This window comes from Felis catus, chromosome A2, assembly GCF_018350175.1.
Source record: "Felis catus isolate Fca126 chromosome A2, F.catus_Fca126_mat1.0, whole genome shotgun sequence".
Classification (NCBI taxonomy): domain Eukaryota; kingdom Metazoa; phylum Chordata; class Mammalia; order Carnivora; family Felidae; genus Felis; species Felis catus.
The window spans coordinates 26,151,785-26,171,461 of NC_058369.1; the positions used below are offsets into that span (position 1 = coordinate 26,151,785).

General features: G+C 50.5%; 1 protein-coding gene across 6 annotated transcripts in view; it reads left to right on the plus strand.

Moving 5' to 3' along the window:
• Positions 1–15,351, plus strand: part of FLNB (filamin B) — a 142,210-nt gene extending 126,859 nt beyond the window's left edge. For all 6 annotated transcript variants that reach the window (XM_019823423.3, XM_019823424.3, XM_019823426.3 and 3 more), the window contains 6 exons: positions 60–175; positions 4,361–4,493; positions 5,913–6,089; positions 10,786–11,004; positions 12,153–12,356; positions 13,730–15,351. In XM_019823423.3, the coding sequence (XP_019678982.1) occupies positions 60–175; positions 4,361–4,493; positions 5,913–6,089; positions 10,786–11,004; positions 12,153–12,356; positions 13,730–13,917 (1,037 nt within the window). In that variant the 3' untranslated portion in view covers positions 13,918–15,351. The remainder of the gene's footprint in view (positions 1–59; positions 176–4,360; positions 4,494–5,912; positions 6,090–10,785; positions 11,005–12,152; positions 12,357–13,729) is intronic.
• Positions 15,352–19,677: the final 4,326 nt, after the last annotated feature.

A 19,677-nucleotide genomic window follows, 5' to 3' on the forward strand; every position in this document is an offset into this window, starting at 1 on the left:
CTGCTCTGGAACCACCTTCGCAGAATCTCTGAAATGATGGGACTGTCCTGTCCCCACAGGTAACTACGAGGTATCCATCAAGTTCAACGATGAGCACATCCCTGAAAGTCCCTACCTGGTGCCAGTCATCGCGCCGTCCGACGACGCCCGCCGCCTCACTGTTCTGAGCCTTCAGGTGAGACGCAAGGAAGCATCCATCTCATTGGCCACAGGCCGACCAGTGAAGCCCTGGACTCCGGAGGCCGCTTCAATCCCCTCAGTCAAGGGCCCATCCCGGTTTGACCACACATGCTGCCAACTTACAGGGGAGATTTCCCATGGCAGAGTCAGCCCCCGCCCCCACACTGAGGACAGGAGACAGTTGGGGCAAGTGAACACAGAGCCACAGTCAACGAACACCTCAGCGTTTGAGAACAAGTTTGTTTTTTAAATAGTTATTCAAGAGAAACAAAGGAGGCCTGTTAATAATTGGTTAAGCGATAAGGAGGGCTTTCAAACAGAACAAACACAAGACTAACAGTCCATTGATGTTTTGCCTACTATTTTTGGCTTCCTTTTTGTCAAGTAAGTCAATTGTGATTGATTTTACTACGGTGATTTATTTATAAGTGTGCAAGGCACTGTGTAAGAACTTCATCAGTATTACCTTGTTAAATCCTTGCAACAGCCTGGTCAGTAGGTTTCTCTTGACCCCATTTTAAAGATGGAAAAACCAAGGTATAGATTGGTTATGGCTACCAGGAGCCAGCTAATATGAGGCGGAGTGAGGTCTCTGTGGCTCCAGAACCTGTGGTTTTAACGGTGGCCTCCTTAATCCCCACCCTGGCACGGTGGCCTGTGATTACTGTCTTAAACAGGCTCTTGAATTCAAGGTTGCATTAGAGCCGGCAACCAAACTAAGAACCACTAGAGATGCCTTTGGGTCTTTGAAAAATAACTAGGTGTCTGCATCAGGAGTAAGCAATTCGGTTGAGGAATAACACCACAATCCCAAAATCTGATTTTTGGTTAAGGGGCTTTCCAACTAGCTTTCAGCTACCCCCGGTTCTTAAAAATACTGAATGAAAACCCAGTCCTGTATCTCAGGTTGGTGATGTCATCGGATCTAGTTCCGTGCATTTGGTTTACATTTCACATTCTGACCTTACCCTGAGGAGAATTGGAATTGCTAGTTGTTTGAAATATCAGGGAACCCAGACTGACCCCCAAACAAAAATCACGGTCCACAGATTGAAGAGGCCTCATCTGGAGCATACCAAGGGTGCTAGCTGGTCACTGTGGTGTAGATGTTTTTCTTGTGTTTCATTTAAAGGCTTCTTAACAGAAGTTCCTTTTGTGGCCGACTTAACTAAAACCTATGGAGGGAGATAAACCCAGCATTTGTTGAGGGCAAAGAACCGCCCTCATGCATCTCGAAGATTTCTTTCAGATCTTCTGAGGTGTTTATCTCTCTCTTGAGGATTTAGCGGCAAATGGATTCAGGTAATGTATATGGTTCTGTTTCCAAAAACCTGGTTTGGAGAAATCTTCTCCAGAAAACTTTTCTGTAGAGTCCTCTCAACACAATTAGGTCATAAATATTTGAGTAAGTGTGCAGCAGGCTGTGTATCCGTCAGGCGTTTATAACCAGCTGCTACGGTAGAAGGGACGAGTGTCAGCTTGTCCTGTTTTTCCTGGGTCACTTGGTGCTGAGTGATACGTAAATTATTTATCGGAGATTTGCTCGAGGCCTGCAGGCCCACATCTGGTGCTGGTTAGGAAAAGAGAGGCATGTATTGTTTTGTCCTGCTTTTAAGACTTTTTAGAAAATTGGAGTCGGCTGACATTTTGTGGAGGAAGGGTTGATGGGCTGGGGGCAATCTGGTGATCAAAGATTCCTTAATTTTGGGTGCAGTCCTCGCTCCCCAGTCTGTAAGCTCTGGCACAGCACAGTGTAATAGGATGTTCTACAACAATGGAAATGTCTCACATCTCCCCTGTGCAATGTGGTAGCCACTGGCCACATGTGGCTATTGAGCACTTGAAGTGTTGCTAGTGTAACTGAGGAACCAAATCTTTATTTAATTTAACTGATTTAAATGTAAAAATATATAGTCACATGTGGCTAGTGACTACCAAATTAGGCAGTGCAATTTCAGTGCCTCGTTACAGAGATGTGGTCCCGGGTCAGCAGCCTCGGTATTGCCTGGGAATTTATTTATTTATTTATTTGTTGGTTTATTTTTAATTTTTTTTTTTAATATTTACTTACTTTTGAGAGGGAGAGAGAGAGACACAGAGAGACAGCGAGAGCAAGGGAGGGGCAGAGAGAGAAGGAGACACAGAATCCGAAGCAGACTCCAGGCTCTGAGCTGTCAGCACAAAGCCCGATGCGGGGCTCAAACCCACAAACCGTGAGATCATGACCTGAGCCAAAGTCGGACGCTCAACCGACTGAGCCGCCCAGACGCCCCTCGCTTGGGAGATTTATTAAAATCCTAGAATCTCAAGGCGCCTGGGTGGCTCAGTCCATCAAGTGTCTGACTTGATTTCAGCTCAGGTCATGATCTCAGTTTGTGAGTTCAAGCCCTGCATTGGGCTCTGTGCTAATAGCAAGGAACCTGCTTGGGATCCTCTCTCTTCCTCTCTCGCTCTCTCAAAATAAATAAACTTAAAAAAAAAAGACATTTATAAAAAAAGGAAAGACAAATGGTACCATTCAGCAGTCTAAGTTTTGAAAACTGCCCTGGGGGCACCTGGGTAACTCAGTCAGTTAAGTGTCCAACTCTTGATTTCTGCTCAGGTCACGATCTCATGGTTCATGAGCTCAAGTCCCAAGTTGGGCTCTGTGCTAAAAGCGAGAAGCCTGCATGGGATTCTCTCTCTCCCTCTCTCTTTGCTCCTCCCTGCCTCTTGTTTTCTTTCTCTCTCTCTCTCTCTCTCTCTCTCAAAAAAAAAAAAAGAATCCTAGACTCTCAGGCTGTCCTCAGACCCCCAGACCTACTGGATCAGAATCTGTATTTTAACAAGACCCCCCCCAAGTTCTTCAATCACACAGTGAGGAGTGGCTGTCCAATCAAGTTTATATCAAAACTGCTAACTTGTAAAATTTTGCAGTTCAGGACTGGCTAATCTTAAAATACCTTAAGCATATGGGACACCTGGGTGGCTCAGTCGGTTGAGCATCCGACTCTTGATCTCAGCTCAGGTCTTGATCTCAGGGTAGTGAGTTCAAGCCCCACACGGGGCTCTGCACTGGGCGTGGAGCCTACTTTAAAAATATGTATCTGTATCTTAATCATCTAGATCTCCAATCCCTTCCTCCCAGAGCGTGGAGGGTGAAACTTACCCAGTGAAGAGTGAAAGCTATCCTTTTCCCTATTGTGTTTTCAGCGGGGTACAGACAACTTCTAAATGCTTATTAATATTTAACGATTTTTTAGTCTTTCTGTGTACAGGTCGGGCCCTGTGCTGAGTGCTTCAAATGCATAACTTTATTTCATCCTCACAGTAGCTCTCTGGTATATATTTGGTTATTGTGCCCATTTTACAGATGAGGAAACCAAGACTCAAAGGTTAAACAACTTACATAGCCAGGAAGTGGTAGTCACCTAGGTCCTGCTGATTCTTAACCATATATAGTCCTTTACAAGTTTGTTAAACGTTGTCTCCATTCCTACCCTTGAGATAAAAAAGAGCAATGATATAAAACTTTGTTCATGTTGGTGACTACATGGTTTTGTCAGCTGCCAGGCTCCTCTTAAAAGGGGGCCCTTGGGGCATCACTTAAGTGTCTATTTTGGCTCAGGTCATGATCTCACCTTTCATGAGTTGAGGCTCTGCGTGGGTAGTGTGGGGCCTGCTTGGGATTCTTTCTCTCTCCCTCTTTCTCTGCCCCTCCCCCACTTGTGTGCGCATGTTCACAAGCTCGCTCGTGAGCTCTCTCTCTCTCTGTGAAAATAAATAAACTTTAAAAAGGTAGGGCGGGGGGGATGGGACTTCCTTTTTGACCTGGAAGACCCTGGGTTTTCTGGTTGTCCAGGTCTTGTTTGGGATGCAGAAACTATATAGTTTTGTTAACCGATGACTGAGTCTCCGAATCAAGTAACTGTTGATTCAAGTAACTGTTGAATCAAGTAACTATTTCTTCCAGCACGAATCAAGGCGCTAGACCACCCCACTGAGTGTCTCTACTGTCTTCTATTTAAAACCAGAAGCGTGCAACAAGCCACCTGCTCTTCTGTCGTCACATGTTATAAGGATAAACCTTCTGGGCCTATTTGCATGAGAACTGTCCCCTGGAGTCCCGGGTCGGGTCAGTGTATGCCACCAAAGGCCAAACACCAAAGGCCGTAACCTGTTTAATGTATTAAATTCTCAGGAATCGGGATTAAAAGTTAACCAGCCAGCCTCCTTTGCTATAAGGTTGAATGGGGCAAAAGGCAAGATTGATGCAAAGGTGCACAGCCCGTCAGGAGCCGTGGAGGAGTGTCATGTGTCTGAGCTCGAGCCAGGTAAGCCAGAGGCAGGGCGTGCAGGTCCCGGCATCTGCACCTCCCCGAGGCACATTTCTACAAACATGCTCCCCAGCAGAGGACTAATGAGCCTCACGAAGGCCAGCCAGCCTTCAGATTCCCTTCTGTTGTTGTTGCCAGGCGTTGTTTACAAATCAGGGTATAAACATTTGCCAGGGACAGGGAGATGCTTTGGGATCTAGCCTTCCATTTCTTTTTTCTAAACAAATACTGCTTTATTTTCGGTTGTTTTTCAGATTCCTTTCACATTACATTCAATTGTGGTTTTTTCCTCATATTTTAACAAAATCTTACAGATTTTTTTACGTTATTGACCTTATGACATGAGTAAGTACCATTTGATCTCACTTTACTCCGAGGGAAAAGTGCATTGAGGTTCATCCCTAAATTTAAATTTCAAAGAATCTGCGTCTCTAGTATGCTTAATAGCATAAGATTTTCCTGCCTGCTCCCTTGATGTATGGAATTCTCTGACATAATCAATGTTAACTAGCCGTTTTGCCAGGGAACATGTATTAAGTGTGAGAGACTTGGCAAGACAGTAAGGCATGATGCCTGCCCTCGAAGAGGGGCTCAGAGTGGACTGGGGACCTGGCCAGAAGCCTGCAGTGCCCTGGAGAGGACCCCAGGTGGTCACCAGTGCCACAGGAGAACCAAGAACCAAATGGCAAAAATGATCAGGGCAGGAGAGAAAAATAGTTTCTGTTGGTGAGGCCCAGAGGGCTTCTCAGAGGAAGTGACAGTGAATGTGGGCCCCGAAGCTTGAGGAGGAACCCTGTGATCACTGCCTTTATTGGGCATTTGCTGTGTGCCCTGCCACATGTACAGTGAAGGTAGACATCTGGAGAGTTGGGGGGAGAACAGGTCTGCCTCCCAGGTGGGAGGGCTTCATGGAGGAAGGGGTGTTCAGGCGGTGCACGGCGGATGGATATTCTCCGTGTCCATTTCAGTTGACAGATTATTTTGCCACATGCCGTGACCCAAACACACAGTGGAAAACCTGGCTGTTGCCCTGGCGGGGGGCACTTGCTAGCTTAGAGCTTAATTCAGAAGCATTAATGCCGGTTGGAACCAACTTTTTTCCCCTTCAAACGGCCAAGTAGAGCAACTCTGTGAGAAGTGAGCTTTTCATAAAGCAATCTCCTGAGACAGACACCAGAGAGGATGAAACCTAGAATTGGAGATTTGGATGCATTTCCCAAAGGGTTGACAAGGGACGCAGAAATAAGCCCCCATCTGGTTTTGAAATGCAACATACTGGGTGCCAGGCTTCCAGTAGAGCTGTTGTCTTATGGTTTAAAATTCACCATCTCAGGCTGGCCTTCCCTCCATCGTCCTCACCTCGCGTGGTAGTGTCTGTGTCCTCGGCTTTACCCTGTGCTTTGCTCGCTCTCCTAGATAAGTATGCCGTTCGCTTCATCCCCCACGAGAATGGCATCCACACGATCGATGTCAAGTTCAACGGGAGCCACGTGGTTGGAAGCCCCTTCAAAGTGCGCGTCGGGGATCCTGGACAGGCGGGGAACCCTGCCCTGGTGTCCGCCTATGGCGCGGGGCTCGAGGGGGGCACCACAGGTAACACACTACCTCTGCCTCTCGTCTCTGACTGAGCCAGCGGGTGCTTATCAAGCTTCGGGAAGCCTTCTCCACACTCTCCTCAGGGAAGCTGCAGTAATGTGCACTTGGGGCCCTTGCTCTCCAGGGTTGTTTTGGGACGTGTGGTTTGGCCCACAATAAGTCCAGAGCAAGGCCTTGATGACCGTGTTATCAACCTCGTTACTGTTTGCTATGCTTTGCCTGTCTTCCTTGGCCTCGTGCCTTGACTTCAGGGCTGGGACACTGATCATGATGGATTGCAGCACCCCATCTTTTCCTTTTGAGGGTTTCTTTGCCTGCACCAAACTCAGTGCGTGTAATGGGCCTCCTGGGAGGTCTCCTACCATTGGTTCCATCACACAGTCCCTGGGCTCCCAGAAACAACCTTGAATCGACAGTAGGACCTGTCATAGCCTCCTCCTTTGAATTTCCGGGGTCCTAACAGAGAAGGAGAAAAGGTGGTGGCAGAGCTCTAGAGCTCTTTGGGCTTGTTACGATTTGTTTTTAGTCTTTGCCATGGACGGAACACGTTTGACTGTGGAAGAGACAGGCAGCTAAGACATATAGAAACGAGACTGGCTCCGTCTCCTTGCTTCTCCCTCCCTCCATATAGAACAAAAGGAAACACCACTGGCAGTTCCGGGAAGGACCTTCTGACGTCCTCATGCTTGGTCGCTTGGTTGCTTAGCTGGTTCATTTGTTAAGAAGGTAGCATATCGTTTTGCTTCTGTTTTACAGAAACAATCTTGTTGCACATATTGTACAACTTTTTTCACCTGACATCTTTTGTTTTTTAATGTTTATTTATCTTTGAGAGAGACAGTGCGAGTGGGGGAGGGGCAGAGAGAGAGGGAGACACAGAATCCAAAGCAGGCTCCAGGCTCCGAGCTGTCAGCACAGGGCCTGATGTGGGGCTCGAACTCACATACAGTGAGATCATGACCTGAGCTGAAATCGGATGCTTAACTGACTGAGCCACCCGAGTGTCCCTCGCTTGACATCTTAAAGAACTTTCTGTGTCAAAACACAGATCTACCTGCCTTGTAATGGTTGCAGTTATTGTTCATACCATGAACCTACAGGTGGGCATTGGGTGGGTCACTGGTATGGAGTGCCAGCATGGGGAGCTTATCCAGTCACACTTCTCTGCAGGACATGTCCGTAGACACAGACTCACTGGGACACAGTTTGCACCGGGTGTTACTTTTTTTTTTTTTTTCATGTTTTTATTTTTGAGAGAGAGTGCGTGAACAGGGGAGGGGCAGACAGAGGTGGGGACAGAGGATTTGGAACGGGCTCTGTGCTGACAGCAGAGAGCCTGATGCAGCGTTTGAATTAAAAAACCATGAGATCATGACCTGAGCCGAAGTTGGACGCTTAACCGACTAGAGCCACCCAGGCACCCCTGCACTGGGTATTACTTTGGGCCTTTGGAAGGCAGCCCAGTCCCAGGCTCGAGTCCCTCATGTGTATGCATTTTGATCAAGTCTCCCCCGATGCCATGAGGGGGTTAGAGCAGACCTGCCTCCCACTGGGCGATGGGATGAGTGGCTGTAGTTACCTGGCATCCAGCCCTAGGGAGCCAGTGTCTTAAGTGGCCGAGGGGCCCTGCCCAGGTGCAGGAGTAACTGACAGGCTGGCATGCCACCCCAGAACTCTGGTCAAAGCAGTAGCCTCGACAGAACCACCCACAGGGGTGGTGTAAGTGCTTCTGGACTCCCCTGGCCCATCCAGTCTGCCTCTGCACTGAACTCTGGGCCAGCAGCTTGCCCCTTATAGGAGGCATGGTAACACTTCACCCTAGGCCATTCCATTTTACAGATGAGGAAAGTGAGGCTCAGAAACGTTGAGTCACTCCGTGAGCTTACTTAGCTGAAAGAGCACAGGACCAGGAATCAGTCCAGGTCCATGACTCAAAGCCTATGCCCTTAACCCCGGTGCTTTGCTGCCTCTTTCAGTGGCTGGCTCGCTCAGAGGCAGTGACTGCACCTGTGGCCCAATTTGTGGGGTATCCTAAACCAGGACCCCTGTTCTCCCAGCTGCCCTGGAACGGTTCCCGGGCAGTAGTGCAGGCGTTTGGTCCCCGGCAAACCACACACCATTAAAGACCATGTGGGGTCCTCCTGGCCTTTGGAACCATGCATGCCTTGGTCCAGGTCCCACAGCAGCCACTGAGGTCTCCTGCAGCTGCCAGCAGCCACCTCACCCTCCTGCTGGGTCACGCCTGCTGCGCTCGGGCCTCTCCTGCTTCCTCTTGGCTGTTCGCATGCCTTCTCGGGAGCTTGGGTTTCAGGCTGTGCTTTGCAAGCTCTGGATGCCACTGGGAGAAGGGGCCCGTCTTGCAGGGAAACTCCCAGCCAGGAGGGAGAGGTACAGAGCAGGCCTGTTTTGAACCCTGTGTAAATATTGCTCTTGTCAAGGGGAGGGCATCTTGTTTTTCTAGCCCTCCTGCTCCCAAGCCTTTTCCCAAATATCCATCCCAAGATTACACAGCTGTAGTGTGCATGGAATGAAAAGGTATCTATGCTTGGCTGCTAGAGGGCCTGGCATCCTGACCTTCAGAAAAAAGCAAACTCTCTGTGTTTTTATGGGTAGGCTTGCTGTATCTCTTGGCGTGAGCTTGAAATGGCCCATTCTGCAGGTTTTGGAGCAGGGGAGTGTGATGAATTTGGGGTGGGACTTTCTATTGCAGAGGAGTTGAGAGGTCAAGAGTTAGACCAGGGAGTTCTAGACACTCGGATTGGGAGAGCAGCCTGAAAGGCTCCAGCATCCCCAGGGTGCGCAAGGGGGATCGGAAGAGCCCCCTTCCCTCCCCGGACCCCTCGCCCACCTTCACGATGGAGTAGCGCTGCAGTAAACATGCACTGAACTCACAAGAACTCAGCCGTGCATCTGCGGGGTTGGGGGGGAGGATTGCTATGCCCGAGACATTTGGGGTACGTATTGGTTCCAGCTGGAGGCAGTGGACAGAGGGACTCCTGCATGTGGATTTTCTTTCTCCTGACTTCTCTCAGGCCAGTGCCTTAGGTCCGGGCTGGGCAGATCTTGTGTTTACATCCCAGCCCTGCAATTCCCCAGCCGTGTGACTTGGCGCAAGAGATTTGACCTCCCCGAATCTCCACTTCCTTCCTGTAAAATGGGATTAATGAAGGAGCCTGCCCGATAGGTTGTTCCAGGTAGCTCTTGCCCTGCGATTCCTTAGTTGCCTTTTCCCACTTCAGCTCCCCTGTCTTTCCGAGCCCTCACAGCCAGGATTCACGGATCTTTCTCAGGAACCGAGCAACTTGTTAAAATCGGTGGGGCTTCGCTGCAGCCAGGTCTTTTCATCTTTACTTCAAAAATATCTTTCCTTATCATTGCCTTGCAGCTACTTCCTGGAAATGCCGTCCCCTTGTTGATCAACACCCCTTCCTTCCCCGCACAGCCTCGCTCTGCAGCTGCTGCATGAGAGGCTTCTTGGCTCTACAGTTCAGAAATAAGTTTCAGATAGTTGGGGGCGGGGGGGTTGCGCCTGGGACAGGAGCCTCAGGAGCTTCCAGAAGCAGCTGGGTTTGTGTGTTTGGGGGTTGCATGATAGCAGCGCCTTTGTTTTATTGATAGCCAGAACAATAATTCTTTCTCTGGCTTAGGAGCTATAATTAAACCAAAATAGTTCCCAGCTGGGGTGGCATCTAGGGCTCTGGAAAAAGCACTGCCCGGCACAAGGATGCTATACCAGGGATGGCCCATAGAGGGCGCTGTAGCAGGCAGCCCTCACCCACCGCCTCCTCCCCTTTCTGGACTGCAAAGGGCCTGCTGGAGTGGGGACTTTTGCAGGGCATTGGGCTCAGGCAGGAATGCCAGCATGGTCACTGGTCGGCTCAGCTCTTCTTTCTTCACAAGGCAGGATGTCTGTGCAGGAGGTCCCCCAGCCAGTCAAGAGGCTCCAGAGCCACACAGGCTGGTTTGTAGCACTGACTGGCAAGTGCCTGAACCTCCCTGAGTCCCTGTCATTTGTCAAACAGGAATCACTGGGCACCTAACATGATGCTTAGTATGAGATCTGGAGCCTGAGCGGTGCAAGTGTAGCTCAGTTAGCGGGAGCTGCTGGTTTTGGCCCTGTTCTTGTTGCTGGTGTTCGTGGCAAAGTGGGGGGGCCGGCAGATCCTAGCAGCTGCCCCGGTCTTCAGCATGGAGCCTGGGGCAAGGATTCTGCCGGGGAAGAAGGAGATGCTGGGCCTGCTCAGCTTCTCCAGTCCACGCAGAGGAGAGAGGAAAGGTCAGAGGGGCCCACGCATCCCCCACCCACTGGAGGCAGGGCTGGGCCCTGGCAGCTGAAACAGTGCTTCAGACCCACAAGGATGGCTCGGGCTTCTTGCTCTCAGCCACTGCTCATGCCCAGAGGAGAGAACAGGGTGTCCTGGCTGTTGGTGCTGGTGGGCGAAATGTCAGCCACACTCTTGCCTCCGCCTTGCAAAGGGAGTTACCGCCCCCAGGGCCTGAGGCCCTCCGTGTCAGGAGCTCAGAGCTAGTACCAGGGGTTTCCCTGCCACTCGCCCCCCCTCCCCCCCTGCCCCCGTGAGGGAACCTATGTGTGTCCCCACCACTGCTTCTCTGCCCCTGGGAAAGCTCTGCACACCACACCCCCTCATCCCTCCAAACCATCAGTAAGACATTCCCTTTTCCTTTCTCCCAGGTATCCAGTCTGAATTTTTCATCAACACCACCCGAGCAGGGCCAGGGACATTATCTGTCACCATTGAAGGACCCTCCAAGGTTAAAATGGATTGCCAGGAAACCCCAGAAGGGTACAAAGTCATGTACACCCCCATGGCTCCTGGAAACTACCTGATTGGTGTCAAATATGGCGGGCCCAACCACATTGTGGGCAGTCCTTTCAAGGCCAAGGTGACAGGTAACAAGCAAACAGCTTTGAAGTTATTCTTTTTCTCTGTGGAGCTTGTCTTGTCAGATTGTCAACAGAGTTACTTGATACTAGAAACTTTGGGTAATTTTAGATACGTTGAATCTAACTTTCACTCTTGAATATAAAGAAATGGTAGGACACGTTCAGGGGGGTAAACACCTTTAGAAGCCCGTGGGGTAGGTACTGGCGTCAGCCTGCTACAAAATAAGTTGGCAGAGTAGGAGTGTAGAAGTTGAAAAATCATATTTTCTGTTTTTGACAGAAAAGAAATATTTACATATTTGAAATCTTCGAGACCTGAAAAATTCCTTTATTTCTTTTACTTTTATTTATTTAAAAAAAATTTTTTTTAATGTTAGTTTATTTTTGAGAGAGAGAGGGCGTGAACGTGGGAGGGGCAGAGAGAGGGAGACGCAGAATTTGAAGCAGGCTCCAGGCTCTGAGCCGTCAGCACAGAGCCCGACATGGGGTTTGAACTCACGAGCCATGAGATCATGACCTGAGCCGAAGTTGGATGCTTAACCGACCGACTGAGCCACCTAGGCGCCTCATCTAACCTTTATCTTTAAAATAATCAAAGGTTTTATTAAGTTTATAAAAATGTGGTCCTTCAGAACACTAGAAAAAATATGAGTCAAAACCACCCTACAGCCCAGGGCCCAAGGTAATCACCGTAAATATTGTGGTAAATCCCTTCTGCGTGTCTCTACTTGGTTCACTGTTATAGGAGTAGTATAGATTCATTGCAGAAAAATTAGAAGATTCGGATAGAAAAATCATCCTCTCACATGCAGAGAGAACCATTTTTGGTATTTTGTTATATGTTGTCCCCAGCGGGTAACGTTGCCTTCACATTGCTTATACATAGAGTGTTTTATATAAATGGAAAGAAGTGAATCCTGCCGGGTGGCAGGAGGCTACGTGGGAGGAATTTCTGGGGTTTGGAAGACATTGCGGGTGTGAGATGGGGAAATGGTGATGTTTAGATTCAGGTGTTGGGGTGAGATGAGGACGTGGTGGCTTTTGGGGTGCGTGGACTTTCCTGGGGCTTCTGCCTGGGGTGCTCACCTCTTCCAGCTGAGAGGACCCACTTGCTCTGGCCATTCACTTCTCCCTCCCTCCCTTCCACGTCCTAGGCCAGCGTCTGGTCAGCCCTGGCTCAGCCAACGAGACCTCATCTATTCTGGTGGAGTCGGTGACCAGGTCATCCACAGAGACCTGCTATAGCGCCATCCCCAAGGCCTCCTCGGACGCCAGCAAGGTGACCTCCAAGGGGGCAGGGCTCTCGAAGGCCTTTGTGGGCCAGAAGAGCTCCTTCTTGGTGGACTGCAGCAAAGCCGGTAGGTAGCCCGGTCCCGCTCAAGGGTCGGGGTGGAGGCAGGCCGGGCACCCTGTGCTGACTTGGGTCTTCCCCGCAGTGCCCACCTACCCCTGCCACCCAGCCACTTGGAAGTAACCTTGTTCATCACCCCATTGTCCTGCACTTAGTGTTTTTAAGTGATTTTCCTCTCTGTTGCCTCTTGATTCTTTCAGATGCTCTCAAGATAGACAGGAAGGGTGGCATTACCCCCATTACAGATGGGCAAACTGAATCAATAATCTGGCTCCTTCTGTGCCAATAATTGCTTTGACTGCAGTTTGAACTTGGGTATTTATTTGGGTGTCAGTGATTAGTTGCCTGGGTTCTGGCTTCTAGCACATCTGGGCTGGAAACTTGGCTCTACTACTCCCTCCTCCCTCCTCCCTCCTCCCTTCCTCTTCCCTCTCTCCTTCCTTCCCTCCCTTCTTCCTTCCTTCTTCCCTCCCTTCCTCCCTCTCTCCCTCCCTCCCTTCTTCCTTCCTCCCTCTCTCCCACCCTCCCTTCCTCCCTCTCTCCCACCCTCCCTTCCTCCCTCTCTCTCACCCTCCCTTCCTTCCTCCCTCCCTCCCTCCCTCCCTCCCTCCCTTCTTCCTTCATCCCTCCCTCCCTCCTTCCCTCCCTTCCTTCCTCCCTCTCCCTCCCTCCCTTCCTTCCTCCCTCCCTTCTTCCTTCATACCTCCCTCCCTCCTTCCCTTCCTTCCTTCCTTCCTTCCTCCCTCCCTCCCTCCCTTCCTTCCCCCCTCTCCCTCTCTCCCTCCTTCCCTTCCTTGTTCCCTCTCTCCCTCCCTCCCTTCCTTCCTTGCTCCCTCCCTCCTTCCTTCCCTTCCTTCCTCTCTCTCTCCTTCTTTCCTTCCTTCCTTCCTTCCTTCCTTCCTTCCTTCCTTCCTTCCTTCCTTCCTTCCCCAAATTTAGCCATGTGATCCCGGAAAAGCTTAGAAGTCTTTTTCTAAAAGTCGGTTTCTTATTATTTAAAATGGGAGTAATAAAGGCACCTTCCTTAAGTTTTTTATGAGAATAAATGAGATCAGAGTAGCCATCACTTCTGTAGCCCTTGCTACAAGCTAAGGGCTTCACATCTAACTACTGTAAAGCTCACAACAAGCCCATGGGGTAGGTGCTAGCATCTGTTTACAGATGGGCAAGCTAAGGCAGAGAGAGGTAAAGTTCCACATCCAAGGTCACCCAGCTAGGAAGTCACCCAGCTGGGCAGGATTTGAACCCGGGCCATTGTGCTGTATGAGTTTATGCTCATAATTGCTACTGGTAACTTTCCTTTGGCTCCCATATCCCCTCCCCTTCCTCTGCCTTCTGTGATGCATCCTGACAGAGTAACCACCTTTTGCTGCCTCCCAGGTTCCAACATGCTGCTGATTGGTGTCCATGGACCAACCACCCCCTGCGAAGAGGTCTCCATGAAGCATGTGGGCAACCAACAATACAATGTCACATACGTTGTCAAGGAGAAGGGGGATTATGTTCTGGCCGTGAAGTGGGGAGAGGAACACATCCCCGGCAGCCCCTTCCACGTCACAGTGCCTTAAAACAGTTCTCATCAAATCCTGGGAGGAGTTCTGGTGGTTGCTTTTGTTGCTTGTTTGTAACTTGTTTTATACAAAGTTTCCTCCAGCCTGTTTGTGGGTCTGAACCCCCATCCTGAAAAAAGTGCCTTCAGAAATAAGTCCTAGACCTGACTCCTTAGGGACGTGTTGGGGACTCTTAAGAAATGCAAACTCATTCAATGGGCTGAGAAGATTTCCATGTACACTCGGTTCAAATCAGACCTCTTGGGGGCGCAGATCACCCGCAAGACTGACGTTTCTGGAAAATGAAATTGGCTTGCCAGTTTGTGACACAAAATGAAACGAGACTGGCGGGGAGGGACGAGGGGAAAGAGGCGACCTAGCGTAGGCTGTCATTTAGAAAAGAAGACTTAAAACCAGCTTCATCTCTCCCAGTGCCCGTGTCACATACAAGGCTCTTAGGCAGATGCCATCGTTTCAGCACTCTTCACCTCCACCCCCACGCCCATCCGTGGCCTTTCCACACTTGGCCAAGGGCAGCGAGTGCGCTGGCCTCAATGCTTCCTCGTGCCTCTCCTCCCGTTCTGCTGAGTGTTTATTTTCCTGCAAAGTTGTAACACGTGCCCATCTTGGCAGCCACGTTTTTGCTTTTGTCTTTAAAGGCCACTAAAGTCGCTGGGTCCAAGGAAACTCTGCAGTGGCTTAACCACACACTCCAGCTATTTGTCAGTCTGATGAGTCTTGCCAACACGTTGGAAGTGACCACAGGTGGGTCACTGTGTCAGCGCCCTCAGACACAGAGGCCTGTCACAGGACACGACACTCCCCACCCACCTCCAGTCAACCCTGGGATCACTTCTGGAAAATAATTATAGAAGGAAAGAATGAAACTCCTGCTGACCTTTGCGGGGGAGGCGGGCAGGGCGGTGGTGGCTCCTCGGTGGTCTTTCACCATTGGGCAGAAATAGGACAGCTACGCGGCTCTCGGTGGCTTTGTATTCATTTGGCCCTGATCACATCCGAGGCTGTTTAGACAGCATTGTGCAGGTGCAAAGCTCCAAAAATGGGGTGTAAGGCATTTTGCACCCCTTCCTGCAGATCTGAGCTGGTTTTGGAATAAACTTAAAGCGCTTGGGGAACACTGCCTGACTTCAGGGCCCGGATGGGTGGTGTGGTCTGGGCAGGCAGACTTTGTTGATTTGGTCCTAAGGAAGTGGCCGCTGTTGTCACGAGTGCCTCCGTGGGGGGGACAGGGAGCGAGGTGGGGGACAGTCACCAGGATGTAGCAGCTGGGGGCAATTGTTGGCAATAGCCCCCCTGTTAGAAACCGGAGGAGCCTGAAGCCTAATGTGAAAGGGCCACAGGTTTTGGAAACTGGGACGTGGAAGCAAAACTGGAATCAAAAGCCAACTGTAAATTGTATCTTATAACTTATTAAATGTTTGCTCTGTCAGGCTTCCTTAGTGTTCTTGGAGGGTGGTGTTTCTGAATAAAAGGTTTGAGTCTCTGACCAGCTCTTGCCAACCCCTGGTGGAAAGGACACAGATTAACAACTTGTTTCAACGTGCCTTTTTGTAAACCTGTATCTATTTATTTTGAGAGAGCCGGGCGCATGGAAGTGGGGGAGGGGTAGAGAGAGCAAGAGAGAGAATCCCAAGCAGGCTCCATGCTGTCGGCGCGGAGCCCGATGGGCGGCTTGAACTCACGAGCAGGGAGACCTGGGAGATCGTGACCTGAGCCGAGATCAAGAGTCGGACACTTAACCAGCTGAGCCACCCAGGCGCCCCAAGCCTTGCCTCTTTTTGCAGGGGGATGGCTTGCTTCTCTGTGAGCCCTGCTGGGAATATCTCATCAGGAGAGGCCAGACAGACAGGCTGGGCCTGGCAGTGAGGGCACTGGGGAAGGGGCACACTGGGTCTCGACACCAACGCAGCCTCTAGGAAGGAAAGCCTTTTTCCTGATGACACGAGAAAACCGTCATCTCAGGGATTTCACTCAAACAAGAAGCTCTGTCATCTGTTGTCCCGACTGCCCTTGGACAACAGGGTTTGTGTTTGGTGTTAGTGTCTTCCTCTCCCTGCTGCTTCTGCTAGGAGGAGTTTGTGCCTGACTTTATGCCTGGGATACCTAGCCCCTGACCTCCTGCTCACCCTCACGGCACTCCTGTGACACCACTTTACAGTGTGGATACCAGCTCTGGTGCTGTATGGACATGTTCGTAGTGTCAAGGCTCATGTGGGGCTCACCCTAGGCCCTGGCCTTTCTCTCCCCAGTGTGGGAGCCCCACCTCCCTGGTTATACCTCTGGGAGCAGGAACACAGAAGGAATGGCACCAGGAGCCCCCAGATAAGCCCCTGGAAGACCCTGCTCGGCCCCCCAGCCTTCCATTGAGGGTGAGGAGTGAAGGGAAAAGCAAGGAGGGAACACTGGATCCTTTGGTGTGTTTCTTCCTGCTGATGAAGTTTTGCGGTGATGGGCTCGTGGGATCCGGAGCCCACGGCCAAGAGAGAATTCTTGAAGACGTCTTTGGTGCAAAAAGGTGACTTTATTAAAGCGTGGAGACAGGACCCATGGGTAGAAAGAGCTGCACTGGGGTTGTGATGGGTAACTCATTATATGCCCTCAGGTTGGGAGGGGGTCAGGGATAGAGTATGTCTCTAAGGAATTCTGGAAGGAAGGTTTCCAGGACCTTGAGGGGCTAGCAGTTGCTAGGGAAACACCATTTATTGCCATTTAATAAAACCTCAGTCATGAGACTCTTCAGATGTATACTGGGGGCCATAAGCTTGGAGTATGATTGCCAGCATATATCTTGGGGCAGTTGAGATAAAGGAACTAGTCTTACAGGATCCTCGGGGTTGGGATAATGTTAAGCTAAGATTCTCTTTCGCTCCTGGCATAGTGTCATCATCCAGCTGAGCTCCTAGAGGAAGGTCACTCTACCATCTCAAGGAATGTCAGTGGGCTGCAGGCAGTAAGGGAATTTAGTTTTTCATTTGCCTTAGTTTCCCACATCACCATGGCAAGCACTTAAACCCCTTTCCTTTGTTCTTGGGTAGCCAGGAGTGTCCGAGGAATATCACACATATTCCACCGGGGGCAGCAGGGTGGGGGGGGGGGCAGACTGTATTTTGCCCTCAGCTTGCCCCCAAGCTCCCTCATCACTGGCACCTCTTTTTTGACCAGGATGGAGGACTGTTTCCCTCGGAGAGGTGGGAGGAAGGTTGGAGGAAAGGTCTTCTTTTGCCTCTCCTTTTGGAGGGGGCGCCCTTATCTGTGGGCCTGTGTTGGGAATAACTGCTCCCGAACTCCCACGGGGGTGGTGGGCTTTGGGGGTTGTCCAGACTCTGCCTAGTGATGCCGACCTTGCCCGCAGAGGAGCACAGGGGGACAGAGGGTGAAGTCCGGCCGGTTTCTGCTGGGGAGGCAGCATTTATATGTTAACTGCTGAACTTTGGCATCAGGTGGAGTTTGAACCCTGGCTCAGCCATTCAGTGGCTGTGTGGCCTTGGGGAGGTTGCCTCCCCTTTCATTGTGAGGATCACGTGAAATCTCACTGGGGGCTGTAAGTCTTGGCTACTGCTCTCTGTGACCAACTCCTCATACAAGGCCGCACCTGGTGCTGCCCCGGCGGGTCCCACCCATTACGTCCCACACAACTCAGGTGCTGTGCACCTCTCTGTTGGTCAATGGCCAGAGCCACAGGGCACTCTTATGCACCTGGACTTGCTGCCGTGGAAACGGGCTGTTGTTTGTGCAAACGCCTCGATGACTTTGAAACTCGACCTCGAACAGGTACCGGGCCCTTTCTGACTTTCACCTGTTGATTCCGCCCCTTTCCTGTCAGGAGTTGACTGGGCCATCAGTCTTTAGTGGTTAGAGCAGACGGCACTGACAGTTGACCTGCAGAAACCTCAACCCAGTGAAGGCCTTGTCCCCTTCTCAGCCCCGATGCCTGCCTCTTCCTCATCCACTTTCCCCTGGCAACCCTTGGAAGCCCTCCTCAAGCCTCCTCTCCCTGCTGCCAAAAAGGAAACATTTTATTAACATGTCTGTTTCCAATACATTTATAGGCACGTGGGCCCTTAACCGTATGTCTGGTCTTAAGACTTCAAAGGGGCCTTGAAAGCCACCTCTCGATGAGTTTGGTGTAAAATGAGTCAGGATTTAATTTCCCTGAAAAATTGCACAGCCTTAAAAATTAGCAGAATAAACGTAAATGGCAAAATGAGGGCTTGATCCTTGTCACCCCCTCACACACACACCCAAGTTTGTACTTTAAAATGGGGAACAAACTCATTAATTCAAGTGCTCTTTGGGCTTAATCTCAGCATGATGGAAGCAAGGTCTGGGAGAGGAATGGAATCTTTTCAAATCCCCATTAACTTGGAGGGGGAAGGGGCTTTGTAATCAGGGCATTTCACTCATGAAAACTCTCTCCCAGAAGCACATCTTGTTTGGCTAAATTTTTTCCTCCTCACAATAGCAAATCATAACTTGAAGAGGGAGTAAAAATGTCCTATCGCTCAAGGCAAGCCCGAATTGGATGTTTTCGCTCCAGCTTTGTCCTAAGGATGCTGACCAAACACGGTGGGAGGAATCTCTTAAACAAAGGGATCCTTTTTGCTTTGTGATAAGTCTTTTGTCTGGGTCCCTGAGCCCACAGGGGACCAACTCACATGCAAGGAATTTAGGGTGGCCCACCCCACGCCCCTTCTCTCTCCCTCAAGAGCTCTCCAAAGCAGGCAGGCAGGAGATAGGGGATTTACGAGCCCGGCCTGTGGCTCACACCCAAGGGTGTTACGTGTTTCAGACTTGCTTATCTCCCCAAGGACAAAGCTCAAAGATGAAAGAGTCTTGGAGCCTTGTACTGACCACATGACTCCCTCTGCCATAACCACCGCCTTCCCAAGACGTCAGGATGCCTCTCCCAGTCGCCACTGACGTTCTTAGCGCAAAGCTGATGCTGAACGCTGGTGGCGTGGTCCCTGAGAAAGAGGAAATCTTGGAGGCAGCGCCATGCCCCGGAAATGCCAGCCTCCGGCATTGGGCGTTGTGGCAACAGAGTATCCTGGTGTGTGAGAAACACTCAGAAAGCAGTGGGTCAGGTGCTGCAGGTTCAAGTCCAGACCCCAATCCCAGGTCTGCGGCTCACTGGCTCAGACACCAGCTGGCTCTTAATCTCCCCATATATCCCAAACTTCTTTATAGTCCTCATTTTGCAGCTGGGAAAACCGAGGCACAGAGAGCAGTCTAGATAGCCTTACCATTTCTTGCCCTGCAGACTGGGAGACCCAATCTGGAACATTCTTCCTCTACTCTATGCCTGGCCAATTCACGTTCATAGTTCAGATCTCAAAGGGCACCTCCTCCAAGAAGCCTCTGTGTCTCAGTGCCCTCATCCGTACAATGGGAAAGTAGAAAACTTCCTTTCTAAGATTAACCTCCAGAAAGATCTCCCAGTACAACCATCCTCCAACTGACTGGCCAAATCCTTCCCCACCCAGAGCTGCTGGAAGAGGAGCTGCCTGAGTGTGTTGGGGAGACTCGGCTCCCCCAGGCAAGGTGAAAGGGGTACCTCAATGAGGGGAAAGGGGCTCATAGGGAATTTGTTAAGCATGGTGGTTCAAAGCTTGGCCAGCAGGTTCAAATCCCACCCTGCCCTGACCTCTAGCAGATCACTTACTCTCAAAGAACTCACAGCCTCTGTTTTCTCTCCAGTGAAATGGGGTAATAGAACCTACCCCATACAGTGTTCTGAGGCAGGCAGGGTGGCTCGCA